Source organism: Didymella exigua, assembly GCF_010094145.1.
Source record: "Didymella exigua CBS 183.55 unplaced genomic scaffold M421scaffold_59, whole genome shotgun sequence".
Taxonomy (NCBI): domain Eukaryota; kingdom Fungi; phylum Ascomycota; class Dothideomycetes; order Pleosporales; family Didymellaceae; genus Didymella; species Didymella exigua.
This window is the reverse complement of record NW_022984833.1, coordinates 75,737-89,139: the sequence shown is the minus strand read 5'-3', so window position 1 is coordinate 89,139 and position 13,403 is coordinate 75,737. Positions and strand designations below refer to the sequence as shown.

Here is a 13,403-nt window from a genome sequence, read left to right as displayed (position 1 = left end):
TCTGCAACACTGACAACAACTTAAGGCTTGCTCGATGTTTCGAAGGCGAGTGATTGAACGGGCTGATACAGTAGCAACGCTGCTTTGCGTGGCTGATTTTGGACTTGACCGAACACCACATATTTACGACCTGCTCGTTGCCTTCTTGGGTAGCCGCCTTGCTTTTGTCTTACCTGAGTCCTACATCTACGGTCACAGTCTCTTACAAGTCTGCAATAACAATCGCTACGAAGAAATCATACTTGGATGATCGTACCGCAGTCGACCCCGTTTGATGATCCTGACCTCGACCATGTAGGTCTTCAATGCGTTTTGATGTCGCTGAACAATTGTACGTCGTCTACTGCTCAACATCTAATATTGCGTTTGTGTGTCTTGTCGCTACACAATCTTCATGCGCCTTTTTTCTCAACTACACTTGACTGGGGTATCGAAAAACTCGCTAACGGTCTATGTCTGAGCCATCGAATATTGCAGATTCTTACGGCTACAAAGTTCAAGCATCGCGGACCGAGTTAGATCTTAGACCGACACCTAGGCCAGTAAATAAGCACGATCAGGTTTCGCTCTGCTGTGGAACCCCAAGAGTCTTCGCTGGATTTCCATCGTCCATCTCTGAGGAGCGAATATCTGGCCCGGTCTAATCACGTATTGGACGAATGCCCTGTTGAGCTACAATATACTGCCGCCTGGATGCAGTGACTCGGTTTTAGATCTGCTTAGCCCCCAGCTGTTGGTTTGATTATTTAGATGGCAGGTTCGTGCAAACCCTGGAGGTTGAAAGAGGGACTTCTATTGGCCTCGTCTGATTTTATGCCCACACAGGGCCCTCCAACTCCAGGTAGCGAGTTGAAGACCTTCGTAACCCGAAATAAAATCTCGCACATTCCAACACCGTACCATATCTTTGAGGAACACGAAGAGAAGAAACGGCAAGTGTAAGCTCTGGCACCAATGCACTAGGCACAGCTATCACACTATAAATTCACCACTTCTCCCGCTACAAAACTGTCCCCTCTCCACCTACATCAGCTCAAAATGTATCTCAGTACCCTCTTCGCTTTCGTTACCGCTTTGGGCGGTCGCGCCGCCGCCGCACCGGGAGACTGTCGTCCCCTTGGTAACAGCAGTGCCCCAGTGCCCACACCCAATACCCCGGAGGCCTTCACCTCCTTCGGCTACTACGACGAGATCGCTAACAGTGCCGTTTCGCCTACCGGCTATGAGGCCTTCTTGGTGGCGGGTCACGCTGCTGTCCACAGCGATGGGCACTATGTTACGTACGGCGAGTTCCCTTCGTACGATGTGGGTGCTTGCGCGAAGGCGTGTGATGGGTTGGAAGGGTGCGCTTCCTGTGAGTAATAATTTTTTCCTCATTTCCTTCGTTTGCCCTTAATTAAGTCAACCGCTACTGCTCAACTTCTCCTACTTCCTTTCTATCGTTATCCATCTCCAGTGATGTACCGAACCACTCTGATTCGTTTTGCAGTCAACATCTACTTCCAACGCCACCCCAGCCTGGCCCCTGGCCGCGCGTGTCCCAACCCTGAGGCCAACGTCGTCGTGCGTTGCGCCCTCTTCCGTAGCGCCATGAGCGCTGCGCAGGCCACAAACAACGGCCAGGAACGTGGTCCCGTCGATGATGACGGTGACAAGTTTGAGGTTCTGATGCGGGGTAGCAATGGTAAGTTCGTTCTTGTTGTTATCTGAACATTAGTAGCTAATGACATTGTGCAGCGTACAACCGCCTCGTCTCCCCAAGTGGACGCGTCACGGTCACGACTACCATGACTTTGTCTGCTACCGCGACGGTCACCAACACCGTTACTACCACAGTTTCCGCTTAGAGGCATTCTGTTTCATTCAGCTTTCTTGAAAGCTTTGGTGGCGACCTGGAAATATTCGGTAGCGTTAGGACTACTTGTGTGAATCAAAATTGTTTGGTAGATCGTTTGCATTAATTAGGGGCTTGTTTTTTTTATACATCCATTGACGTTTTGACTGTGCGTACATATCGTTATGGAAGGTCGTAGCTTTGCTGGGATGCGTGAAGGCCTCCAGGGTCTGATAGTGAGACCCAGACTTGCATCGATGACCACGCGCACGCGACGTACCTCGTGGCTACAAGAGCAAAAAGTAAAAAGCTACGGCCGAAGCCCAACACAAACGTTCAGCGCTCTGAAATGTGCACAGTACGACGCCGTGGCCAGCATACAAGCATGAATGTACAGCGCGGTTACTGTGTGAGGTACGACGCAAGGCCGGGAACGATCTACAGAGTTAGGCGCAACAGTCGTTACATAGATTTCAGTTCAGCAGAAGCTGTTAACATCAAAAGCGCGCGAAGGGAAGCTGACCGGGGTGTTCCTGCCTCCTCGAAGCCTTCACCTTCTCCCCACATATGGCAGTGGGGAGCTCTTCACAGTGATTGGTCTGCATCCGAAGAGGATAAAGGCCGTAGTTTGTGGAATTAGTCAAGGCTCCCGGGCATGAATCAGAGACGGGGAACACTTTCAGAGGATGCAAGAGCTGGTGAATAGGACGTTGAAGAGTCAAGAATGCCAGATAGTACGCCGCGGGCTGAGCATCATATCTTGGCGCCACGTTCGAAGACTTACAAGGCTTGACGGAACCTACAGTACCCTCATCGAGTCGATAAGGGCAAAATATCTGCAGGACTTCGAGCGGTGGCGTGCCTGAAATTTTTCTGATAAATACCTACAAGGCCTGTTGGGAGGTCAGAGCAGTGCTTTTGCAGCTCTCTGAGCAAGAAAGATAATATGGATAATGCATGACAAACTATATCCGCAGCAACGCAAAAAGTCATCGTAGGTCTCATGCTGTGCATAGTGTGTATCACTTTCTGGGACTTGTCGACAAGGAAGGGAGCGTACTAAAGCACAAGCTTGGCTGTGAGAATGAGGCTAGAAGAGCAGAAGACAGCAGCTTGTGGAGCTGGTTCTTGAATAAGGTAGAACCAACCCGAGATGATACTCATGGAGGAAGAGGATGTAACCATTATCTAGAGATGGTCGTTGTTGGACCATCAGGAGAGCGCCGATCCTCGCATCATATACGTGGGGACCTTTGGAAGTGTTTAGCGATGTGCAAGCTGGCAAAATTTCCTTAAGGGTAGAACGGGTTATGTGCTTAGATGGTCGCGATGAGAACATGTCTAGATGAATGGATCTGACATGGATGTTCGTGGTCGTGAAGCATGAGATGTCGTTCCTTCTTGGCGATAGCCCCGGAGCCGCACGCGCCCTTGGACCCACATCGCGCTCCACCAAACGGCAACCGCGGTGACGAGCTTCAACATGGCCGGCATCATTCCGTGTACACTCCCACTACTACACCCGCGACATACCTCGATCACCGCCAGCACGTGCGTTAGAAGAGGCATTCATTGCATCACTTGACCAGAAGCCCCACATCCAGCAGCAATCGCACCACGACCGGAGAGTGACACAAGCACGAAGCGCAACGATGAGCGGGACACCAAGCCAGGGGTCTGGCCTGCGGTACCCTTCGAACAAGAAGAGCATATACGACCGCAATCTGAACCGGAGCAAGAACGCAGAGCTCAGCAGGGCGGCGTTTGCGTACCTCTTCATTGAGATGATTGCGTACGCGCAAAGAGGGGTTTCCAACGTTGGAGACCTCGAGCAGAAGTAGGATTCCGGATACAATGCGCAAATGCATGTGAAAGGATGCTGACCGATGCGTACAGACTCAACACACAGGGCTACCCAATCGGCCTGCGACTCCTCGACCTCCTTCTCTCGCGATCCTCGAATCCCCTGGCAAGCATACGGCCAACTCGAATCCTCCCACTCCTCCAGTTCATCGCGCAAACACTATATCGACACCTCTTCGGGCGGCCTGCAGATGCGTTGGAAAAGTCAAGTACAGAGCCCGGGCAGTACATGCTCTTCGACAACGAACCCATGGTCAACCAGTACATCTCGCTACCGAGGGAGCTGAGCAGCCTGAACTGCGCTGCTTTCGTAGCAGGCGTAATCGAAGGAGTCTGCGACGGTGCGGGGTTCCCAACGGAAGGCGTCACAGCTCACAGCGTCGGTGAGCAGGAGCAAGGGAAAGACACGAAGGCGATGTGGCCAGACAAGACGGTCTTTCTGATTAAGTTCAAGCCAGAGGTGCTGGAGAGGGAGGAGATCTTGGGTAGAGGCGGTGGCTAGTTGAGGCGACGATATTCTCCTGGTTCGATGGCGAGACGACATAATTGCATATTACATGCTTACGAGCATAGCGAGGCGTTTATGGGTAAGAATTCGAAGTTGACGTCTGCAATGTAACAACATGCTTACGCGTATACCTCACAAAATTCCGCCACCAGTCCCTTCGTTGCAACTCGCTCACTTCTTGGCTCGATATAACAAGCGTTGGAAGCACGAGTGACTGTGTTCGCTAAAACTGACCACAAGTCTGGACTTCAGAGCTTGCTAGGCGTGAAGGTATCAGAGGTGTGGGGTAGGCAGCGGCAGCGGAAGTGAAAGTAAGTGCTGGGTAGCAATGATTGTCGGAATCTTCCAGTACAGTACCTCGCTTATCTGCATGCTTCGCAGCATTGCGTTATGCTTTTCCTCCATGGTCTCTGCCTGTCATTGTCTTTCACCACACACAAGCTCAACGCGGCGCAGTGCAGCACCACCAAACCGACTACCTCCAATGTACGCTACCCCCGTTTTCAATAGCACACGAACGCTCACTTAATAGATGTCACATCCAGAGGATGGTGACATGCCCCTCGGCGGACCAGTCAGTGTTGTGGCGCAGCTGCAGCACCAGAACGAAGAGCTATCGTCCGAGAACTTCTCCGTCCAGGTCGCCATCGATGCGCTCCCCGCGAGAAAGAGGACTGGACCAAGGGAAATGTGAATATGGGAGTGCGCCACAAGCAGAGCGCGCGAAGGCTGAGGGGCGCGAGAACGCTGAACAGGGAGGCGAAGGAGGCACACTCGGACATTCTCGATGAGCTGCAAAAGTTGCAAGAGGAGAATGAAGAGCTGAAAAAGGCACTGCGTCACAAGGAAAAGGCTCCGAAGCATGCAGAGCAGGATCGTGATGCAACTACCAAAGCGCTGGACAATCGCCTGCGCCAGCGTTCTCAAGGCGTGTACGCTGAGCAGCTGGTGGAAGAAACAAGGGCGCTAAGAGAGTCGCTGGCCAACGAGATCGCCGAAGAGGCATACATGTTAGACACCTCTGATGGAAAGGTCAAATTCATTATCCCGGTACGCATCCGCGTCGAGGCTAGAGACTCTCAGGCGGTTGTTGAGAGTAGGAAGTGGAGGGAGGTGCGCAAAAATGCGGGGGAGGTTATGCAACCTTGGTACAGGGAAGTGAGGCGGGAGCAGCCTGATGAATATAGGTACTTTGAGTACGACGACGAGGATGTGGTGCTGCAGCGCTGAATGGTGTAAAAGTGATGCGGGACTGACTAGATGGCAAATGCTGATTGGGCGAGACCAAGCTACGATTCCTCGACGAAAGCACGTGGAATCTTCCACAACATCGTCACCTGAAGTATATGGTAGCGCAAGATCCACTTCACAACTACACACGACCCATTCTTGTAGATCTTCCAGCGCCGACAAACGCATCACAAACGAGGGCCAATTCTTTCATCACATCTCGCGAGCACCAGAAGCAAACTACCAAACACATACCTACCAAGATGCCGACAGAAGTCACTCAACCCCTGCACTTCCGCACACTGCTCTCGGGCCACACCTACGTGATCGCGGACTTCTACGCAACATGGTGCCCGCCCTGTAAGCAGATAGCGCCCATCTATGAGCAACTCAGCACGGCGCATGCTTCAGACAGCTTCGGCTTCGTCAAAGTCAATGTGGACGAAGCGCGAGAGATCGCCGGACAGTACGGCATCCAGGCCATGCCAACTTTCTTGCTGTTCAAGGACGGCAAGCAAATCCAAGAAATCAAGGGCGCGGATCCGAGGTCCCTGAAGGCGGCTATTGAGGGCGCAAGTGCGCAGCTTAAGAGCAGTGGAGCTGCGCCTGCTGCTACGCCGACGGCGCAAGAGAAGACGACAGAGCAGCCGGCAGAGAAGAAGAGCAATGATGATGGGCTGAGCATGCTTGAGAGGCTCATGAAGAACAAGAATTAGAGCCTGAAGATCGAGCTGGAGTGTGTCATTTTGATACCCAATGTAGAGCATTTCACCCTTTCACTTGTTTGGCCGCTTGCGGCTCTGCTGCAATGCATGGTTGACAGAGTGTTACCCCACAATTTACCATGCCGAGCTCTGAACCCTGAGTCCTGACCCAACATTAAGACGAGAGCAGCTCTTTTCCCCCGCCCGTGTGGTTCAGTGATCAGAGCAAATCTTTCCTGCTTTCGTTGCTCGACGGCTTCCTTTACGTTGATTTGTCAGGTCAGTGAAACAGCTTACTCGAGTGTGAGGCAAGAGGCCACGTCCCGCCAAGGCGTCCTACCTGCAGCTACCTACCACCCACCGCAACTTCAAACTCTCCATTCATCCCAGACCTCACTCGCCATTGAGGACTGCAGCATACCACCGTTATGCTTTTCAATCGTATTCTCCCCGCGGTCGTCGCGCTGCTCCCCGCCCTTGCCTCCGCTTCAGCGCCCGCATCCTCCGTCATCGACCTCACACCCAAGAACTTCGATGAGGTCGTCCTGAAGTCGGGCAAGCCTGCCCTCGTCGAATTCTTCGCCCCGTGGTGCGGACACTGCAAGAACCTCGCCCCCATCTACGAGGAGCTCGGCACCGGCTTCCAGCACGCCGCTGGCAAGGTCTCGGTCGCAAAGGTCGATGCGGACGAGCACAAGTCTCTGGGCAAGCGCTTCGGCGTCACTGGGTTCCCAACACTGAAGTGGTTCGACGGAAAGAGCGACACGCCTGAGGACTACAAGGGCGGCCGTGATCTCGAGAGCTTGACCAAGTTCATCACCGAAAAGACATCGATCAAGCCCAAGGTCAAGGGCAAGCTTCCCAGCGCCGTCACCTTCCTCGACGACCAGAGCTTCAAGCAGAAGGTTGGAAAGGACCAGGATGTCCTTGTTGCCTTCACTGCTCCCTGGTGCGGACGTGCGTTGCCCGAGTCTATGCTTTGACTGCAATCGCTAACGTTCGACAGACTGCAAGACCCTCGCTCCCATCTGGGAGACTCTCGCCAGCACCTTCGTCAACGAGCCCAACGTCCTGATTGCCAAGGTTGATGCTGAAGCTGAGAACGCAAAGGCCCTCGCCAAGGAGCAGGGCGTGTCCTCGTACCCGACCATCAAGTACTTCAAGAAGGGTTCCCTCGAGCCCACCCCATACGAGGGTGGCCGTTCCGAGGAGGCGTTCATCCAGTACCTCAACAAGAACTCCGGCACCCACCGCGCTGTCGGCGGCGGTCTTGACGCCACTGGCGGAACCATCGAGGCTTTCGATACCGTCATCGAGAAGTTCAAGTCTGCCTACGGCGATGGTGTCGAGGAAGCTACGACTCTCGCTTCCACTCTGCAGGACAAGTATGCCCAGTACTACGTCAAGGTCTTCCAGAAAATTGGCGCGAACAAGGAGTACGCTGCGAAGGAGTCTAAGCGCCTTCAGAGTCTCATCAGCAACGGCAACCTCGCATCCGAGAAGCTCGATGACCTGATCAGCAGGAGCAACATTCTCCAGAAGTTCCTCGGCACCGACGACAAGAGCGAGCTGTAGGTTCGCAGCATCCTGGAACGGGAAATGGACGCGCAGCAGGAAGCCGTGAGCTGAAGCGAGACATTTCGACTCGTGCGCAAGGGCGGAGGAGGCAAGGTCATGATGTGCTCTAAGGTCCGAAAGCACCCAACCCTGGATACAGGAGGACCGAGTTGTAAGACGTCCAGCGAGTCGAGATGGTACTGGAAGCAAAAGCAGAGCCTTGGCTCACTTGTGACGCGACAATGAATCAACGTGTATCGATAGAATCATGATAGCAACTCGAAAAGTATTATACAACACTCCATACGCCTCCCTATGCAGTCATTAGACGTGATACTCCCAGAGACCTGTTTCTATCACTCCTCTTCAACAAGCACTGCATCGCTGACCAAATGAACGCCATCAGCTGGCCCTAATCGTGACCAACTCCCCTCCAGATCGACTTCCTCGGGACCGGAGGCGCAGGCGGTGCAGTCCCCGTAAGCGCAGACTCTCGCGCGGACAATGCCTACTTGCTCGCACCCGGACCCTTGCCATCGCCGGCCTGGATCTGCGACTCCAGGTTATCCAGGCGGCGCGACATATCGTCCACTACACCAGATCAAATCAGATCAGGCACGCAGAGGGTGTGCAGTGCATGTTCAAAGGAAAGACGTACTCTTCGACAACAGATCGCTGCTGATGGTTGTGAACTTGGTGTTGAGCTGGTGCAGCAGATCGTCGACTACGGCGGCGAGCTCGGTCGAGCTGTCTGTGCTGGTGTTGAAGCCTGGCGACTGCGGGGGTTAGATGGGTCTCGGAGCCGGGGAGGAGCGTACTGGTGTGTCGCTGGGTGTTGGGGACTGTTTTTGCGGGGTGGCCATTATGATGCTTGACCGATGCTGGGTGATTTGGAGGGAATACTGCAGTGTGGAGAAATGTCCTGGAAGTCTGGGTCGATAGCGTTTGGAATGCAAGTGCTTACATCAGGTACCTTCGGTAAGATTAGGCGTGCGTGAAGGTAGGTCCACACGTGGGCTGCGGACCGCGGCTTGTTGCCCAACTGGGAGGCGGTCAGCGTCGATGTACGTCCCCAGTTTTATTTTTGTCTGATTTCGATTTTCCTTGGGAGCTTTGACGCCTGAACTCGCAACAATCCGCGCATCGCACCTCACATTACGAATCAAGATACAATGGCCAAGGCAAAGCTCAAGAAGATCCTCGACGCCAGAAAGGGCCGCGACATCGCGCTCGAGAAGCAGCGCAAGAAGGAGAAGGCTGCGGAGAAGCGCAAGGCGAAGAATGCGCCGGTGGTTGAGAACGATGATGAGGCGGGCGGTGTGCCGCTAGATGAGGTGGAGGTCAAGGTTAATGGCAAGGCGAAGGAGTCCAAGAACGGAAAGAAGGCGGCAAAGGCGACAGAGAAGGAGGCTGAGTGGGAGACTGAGGGCAGCGAGGACGACGACAGCGATGACGAGGACGATGTGGAAGAGCGACCTGCATTCGACCTCTCGCGCCTCGAGGACAGCGAGAGCGACGTCAGCGGCGACGATGAGGAGGACGAGGACGAGGATGAGGAGGAGGCAGAGGACATTCCGCTTTCTGACATCGAGTCGCTCGCCTCCGAAGACAAGGGCGACATCATTCCCCACCAGCGCCTGACGATCAACAACACCGCCGCTCTCACCGCCGCCGTGAAACGTATAGAGCTGCCATACTCGAAGCTCGCCTTCTCAGAGTACCAGTCCGTCACCACAACCGAGCCCGTCGAGATCGCCGACGTCGAAGACGACCTGAACCGCGAGCTGGCATTCTACAAGCAGTGCCTGTCCTCGGTCAAGGATGCGCGAGGCAGGTTAAAGAAGGAGGGCGTGTCGTTCTCGCGGCCGGCAGACTACTTCGCCGAGATGGTCAAGAGCGACGAGCACATGGGCAAGATCAAGCAGAAGCTGATCGACGAGGCGGCGGGCAAGAAGGCGTCTGCCGAAGCGCGCAAGCAGCGTGACCTAAAGAAGTTCGGCAAGCAGGTCCAGGTTGCCAAGATGCAGGAGCGCGCGAAGGAGAAGAGGGACACGATGGAGCAGATCAACCTGCTGAAGAGGAGTGCGTCTTCCAGATCCAAATCAATGATGTCGATCACATGCTAACACCTCCCAGAACGCCAGGGCGCAGACATCACCAAGACCAACGAAGAAGACCTCTTCGACATCGGCCTCGAGGCCGATGACTCCAAGCCCGACCGCCGCGAAGACCGAGCGGGCGGTAACAAGCGTCACAAGAAGAACGAGAAGTTCGGCTTCGGCGGCAAGAAGCGACACGCCAAGAGCAACACATCCGAGTCGACCAGCGACGGCCGCGGCTTCTCGTCGAGAAAGATGAAGGGCAAGACCGGCGGTGCGGCCAAGGCGAGGCCCGGCAAGGCGAGGAGGGCGAACAAGCACTAGAGGGCGATGTGGTAGGGTGAGCATGCATACGGCGCCATGGCGTTCTTCGAGAGACAAAAGCACAGGCACATCGAGTTCCGGAGGCCGTTCTGGGTTATTTAAGATACCAATTTCCGTGGTCTTGTACAAATTCTCCACCCCAACTTGACTCTGGCTGATCCCTGATGGCCTGAGAGTCCTCGAAGCGTTTCCACTTCCATCCCCACCCAATCCCCCCTCCATCCAGCCTCAGAACCGCCATCCCACCCCCGCACCCTCCGCATCCGCGCCCTTCCTCGCCCGTCTGAGTGCCTCATCCTCATACTGCACCCTAACCTCCCACCTCCTCCCCACCCCCATCGCAAGCAATACGCCGCCACCGCCACCCGCCGCCCAGTCCTCAATCGCACTAACCTTCTCCTCACCCACCAGCAACTCCATCGTCATCCTCGCCGCAAGCTGCGCATCCTTCCTTTCCACATAGCTACCCACTAGTGTACTCGTCGCCGCCATGCCCTTGGCAACATCGAGTTTCATCTTCATACCTACGCCCGTGTACGTATGCACAAGCGGCCCGTGGCGCGTGACCGTGTAGACCGGCGCGGGGAGGACGTCGCGCACTCTGCCGTTCTCCTCACGCAGGACCTCGAGCACAGTGTACGTCCCGCGCTGACCCTCAACGACAAACGTAGTGAACCCTTGCTCCGCGAAGTGCGGCTTCGCGACGCGCTCGTCCCACACGTCTGCCGCCGTGTACTGCAGGTCTTCGAGCTTGTCGAGCGCGGGCGGCGAGTCGGAGCAGAGCTCTGCGATTTTGGGGAGGAGGTGTGAGAATGAGGGCGCGGGGCCGTGGATCTCGTATTTGTCTGTGTGTGGCGTGATGATGGCCAGATAGAGGACGGCGGTGCTGGAGGGAGGGAGCGGGCGGAAGTCGTCGGCGGGCTTGGTGTATTTGTAGGGCTGGCCTCTGCCTGAGGGAGGGCTTGGGTCGTCGAAGAAGATGTCGTTGTTGTCCATGATGGGCTGTCAAGTTCTGGGTTGTGGTTGAGGTAGAGAGGAAATGATGTGGTCTGGGGTAGTATAGTAAATGGGGTGTTGCTGCCTTGGATTGCGGTGGCAAACAAACAGACTCACCTCTACTTTGACTGCAGTGAAGGCGAGGCGGTCGATGCGATGTGGAACTCTTGACTTATCCATCCGTGGTTGTCCACTGTTCATCTTGTAGATCTTCTCGGGCAGAGACTGATGCTCGGGTCCAGATACGTACCCTGGGCCGATTCGTTCATGGTCCGACACAGCATGAGTGTCTGGGATGTTTGCTTCATAAAGTGGCATCATTACTTTCATTCATTCGTTTAAAATCAAATGTCTATGTCTAATCAGAGTAGTTCTCGTTCTTGAGAACGAACCTAAACCTAGGCTTGCCAGCCTCGAAGTCAATGATGGCCTGGTTGGCCTCCTTAAGAGGAACGCTCTGCGTCCAGGGCTTGATGTTTTTCTCTGAGACAAGGTTCAGCATCTCCACAATCTCGTTTGGCGCGCCGATGGCCGAGCCAGTGATGTGAATAGCCTTCTGGATGAGCGCGAACGCCTGGAATGCCGGCAGTGGGTCCTCAGGCGCGCCGACCTGGACAAAGGTACCGCGGAACTTGAGGAGGCTGAGGTAGCCGGCCAGAGGCATTTTGTCAGAGGAAACGGTTGAGACGATTAGGTCAAGCGAAGAGGCGTTATTTCCTGATTCCCAGCCCTTGTCGCCGGTGGCGATGAACTTGTCTGCGCCGAGCGCCTTTGCGTCCTCCTCTTTTGCATGCGAGCGCGAGATGACGGTCACGCTCTTTGCGCCCAGTGCCTTCGCGAACAGGACGCCAAAGTGGCCCAATCCTCCAAGACCAACAATACCAACGTTCTTGCCAGCTGCGTTGTACGTCTTCAACGGGCTGTAAAGCGTAATACCGCCGCACATAATCGGCGCTGCGTGCTCGCTCTCAATGTTATCCGGGATCTTGAAGACGAAGTGGCCGGGCGTGCGATTGTAGTTTGCGTATCCGCCATATGTCTTCTCCTTCTTGTCGCCAGGGAAGAAGGCGCCGTATGTGGCAGCCATGCTGCCGCAGTGGTTCTCAAAGCCGTCGGAGCACCGGGCACAGTCAGGCTTCAAGCAGGAAGCTGCCTGCGCACCGACACCGACGCGGTCGCCCTCCTTGACGTGCTTGACGTTCTTTCCAACCTTGACAGCCTTGCCGATGATCTCGTGGCCGACGACACAGGGGTAGGGTGTGGGGTACCAGCCGGATCGCAGAGTGTGTAGGTCAGAGCCGCAGATACCGCAGTGGGAGATCTTGATATCGACATCATCGTCCGTGAAGCTCTTGGGTTCGTACTCCCCCCATCTCATCTTGCCGTTCGCAGCTTCTGGCGAGTGGCCGCACCATCCCTCAAACTTGTAGTCAGACATTGTGTCGATATGTGATGTAATGTGGTAGATTCTGTGTTTGTTTAAAAAATCGTTTGAGTTGAATTGAGTAGATTTGGGCGGTGTGAAAAGTGGCCGAGCCTGTCTATCTTATAGACCCGCACCGCTCTGACTTGACCGCATCCTTTGTCCGTCTGCCACCGAAAGCTATCGGACGTTGCATGGCAGAGACTGGCCAGACATGACGCACCAGGAGTGTGGGCGCGTTGACGTCAAGGGTGTTCATTGCTACCAGTAAGCCTACGACTGATAGCGGTCTGGAATTACAATTAGTGACACGGCCTAAGTAGCAGAGCTATACCGATCGCGGCAAGAAGTGGGACTTGGTGTTGCTCCAGGTCACACCTCCAGGAGTGAAAATCTGTGACGGCGGGCAGAGCAGGCACGCGGGATCGTACGCCGGCTTTAAGTCTTCTGTATGCACCATTCAGGTACTCCATATCTTACGCTGGAAGTCTTCAGGTGCTCATGGTGCTCCTGAATCCATGACGTCGTTCATCCATAGATCATCACATCGACGTATGAACGCGAAGTAGCAACGGGCCCGAATCGAGACGGCCTTGCTCCGGAAAACGGACCTATCTCCGTATGGCGATAAGGGCCTACTTACAGCCGCTTCGATGAGGCTCATCAACGCGGAAGACAAAATTCCTTGCTGAAGCGGGGGTATCGGACTTAACGAGTTTTCAAGAACCCCAATTCAAATAGCATCCTGTCCAATCGGCCTCGTACTCGCATTCCAGCATTTGCGGGTGTACTTGGTAAAGGGCTGGCTTGTGCCTGTCAGCGACTACTCATTGCTATCCACTGGAATGTACATAGGTATGCCCAA

The 13,403-nt window shown here is 54.7% G+C and overlaps 9 protein-coding genes across 9 annotated transcripts; 6 read left to right on the top strand and 3 right to left on the bottom strand.

Annotated features, from left to right (window-relative positions):
- Positions 1–1,038: 1,038 nt before the first annotated feature.
- On the top strand, positions 1,039–2,094 carry M421DRAFT_408360 (uncharacterized protein; the record flags this gene model as incomplete). Its single annotated transcript, XM_033590347.1, has 2 exons — positions 1,039–1,354; positions 1,490–2,094. The coding sequence occupies 2 exons, from the start codon at positions 1,039–1,041 to the stop codon at positions 1,708–1,710; spliced, it is 537 nt and encodes a 178-aa protein (XP_033443098.1). The 3' UTR covers positions 1,711–2,094.
- Positions 2,095–3,486: 1,392 nt separating this feature from the next.
- Positions 3,487–4,190, top strand: M421DRAFT_25210 (trafficking protein particle complex subunit 5; the record flags this gene model as incomplete). Its single annotated transcript, XM_033588616.1, has 2 exons — positions 3,487–3,671; positions 3,731–4,190. Coding segments are annotated over 2 exons (645 nt in total), but the record flags the coding sequence as incomplete, so codon positions are not given.
- A 405-nt stretch (positions 4,191–4,595) lies between these two features.
- On the top strand, positions 4,596–5,383 carry M421DRAFT_96525 (uncharacterized protein; the record flags this gene model as incomplete). Its single annotated transcript, XM_033598398.1, has 4 exons — positions 4,596–4,691; positions 4,738–4,895; positions 4,961–5,318; positions 5,360–5,383. The coding sequence occupies 4 exons, from the start codon at positions 4,596–4,598 to the stop codon at positions 5,381–5,383; spliced, it is 636 nt and encodes a 211-aa protein (XP_033443096.1).
- A 315-nt stretch (positions 5,384–5,698) lies between these two features.
- Positions 5,699–6,028, top strand: M421DRAFT_26664 (thioredoxin domain-containing protein; the record flags this gene model as incomplete). Its single annotated transcript, XM_033588740.1, has 1 exon — positions 5,699–6,028. A coding segment is annotated over one exon (330 nt), but the record flags the coding sequence as incomplete, so codon positions are not given.
- Positions 6,029–6,567: 539 nt separating this feature from the next.
- M421DRAFT_77058 (disulfide isomerase) lies at positions 6,568–7,714 on the top strand (the record flags this gene model as incomplete). Its single annotated transcript, XM_033597282.1, has 2 exons — positions 6,568–7,096; positions 7,146–7,714. 2 exons carry the CDS (start codon positions 6,568–6,570, stop codon positions 7,712–7,714), a joined length of 1,098 nt encoding a protein of 365 aa, XP_033443094.1.
- A 281-nt stretch (positions 7,715–7,995) lies between these two features.
- Positions 7,996–8,659, bottom strand: M421DRAFT_426464 (uncharacterized protein). The gene is made up of 3 exons (XM_033594398.1): positions 8,515–8,659; positions 8,355–8,472; positions 7,996–8,287 (listed from the first exon to the last, which is right to left on the bottom strand). Exons 1-3 carry the CDS (start codon positions 8,557–8,559, stop codon positions 8,205–8,207), a joined length of 246 nt encoding a protein of 81 aa, XP_033443093.1. The 5' UTR covers positions 8,560–8,659; the 3' UTR covers positions 7,996–8,204.
- Positions 8,660–8,868: 209 nt separating this feature from the next.
- M421DRAFT_76939 (Ebp2-domain-containing protein) lies at positions 8,869–10,119 on the top strand (the record flags this gene model as incomplete). The annotated part of the gene is made up of 2 exons (XM_033597277.1): positions 8,869–9,778; positions 9,833–10,119. The coding sequence occupies 2 exons, from the start codon at positions 8,869–8,871 to the stop codon at positions 10,117–10,119; spliced, it is 1,197 nt and encodes a 398-aa protein (XP_033443092.1).
- Positions 10,120–10,347: 228 nt separating this feature from the next.
- M421DRAFT_104806 (uncharacterized protein) lies at positions 10,348–11,115 on the bottom strand (the record flags this gene model as incomplete). Its single annotated transcript, XM_033587062.1, has 1 exon — positions 10,348–11,115. One exon carries the CDS (start codon positions 11,113–11,115, stop codon positions 10,348–10,350), a length of 768 nt encoding a protein of 255 aa, XP_033443091.1.
- A 313-nt stretch (positions 11,116–11,428) lies between these two features.
- Positions 11,429–12,935, bottom strand: M421DRAFT_426462 (cinnamyl-alcohol dehydrogenase 1). The gene has a single exon (XM_033594397.1). The coding sequence runs from the start codon at positions 12,551–12,553 to the stop codon at positions 11,474–11,476; it is 1,080 nt and encodes a 359-aa protein (XP_033443090.1). The 5' UTR covers positions 12,554–12,935; the 3' UTR covers positions 11,429–11,473.
- Between the last annotated feature and the right edge of the window lie 468 nt (positions 12,936–13,403).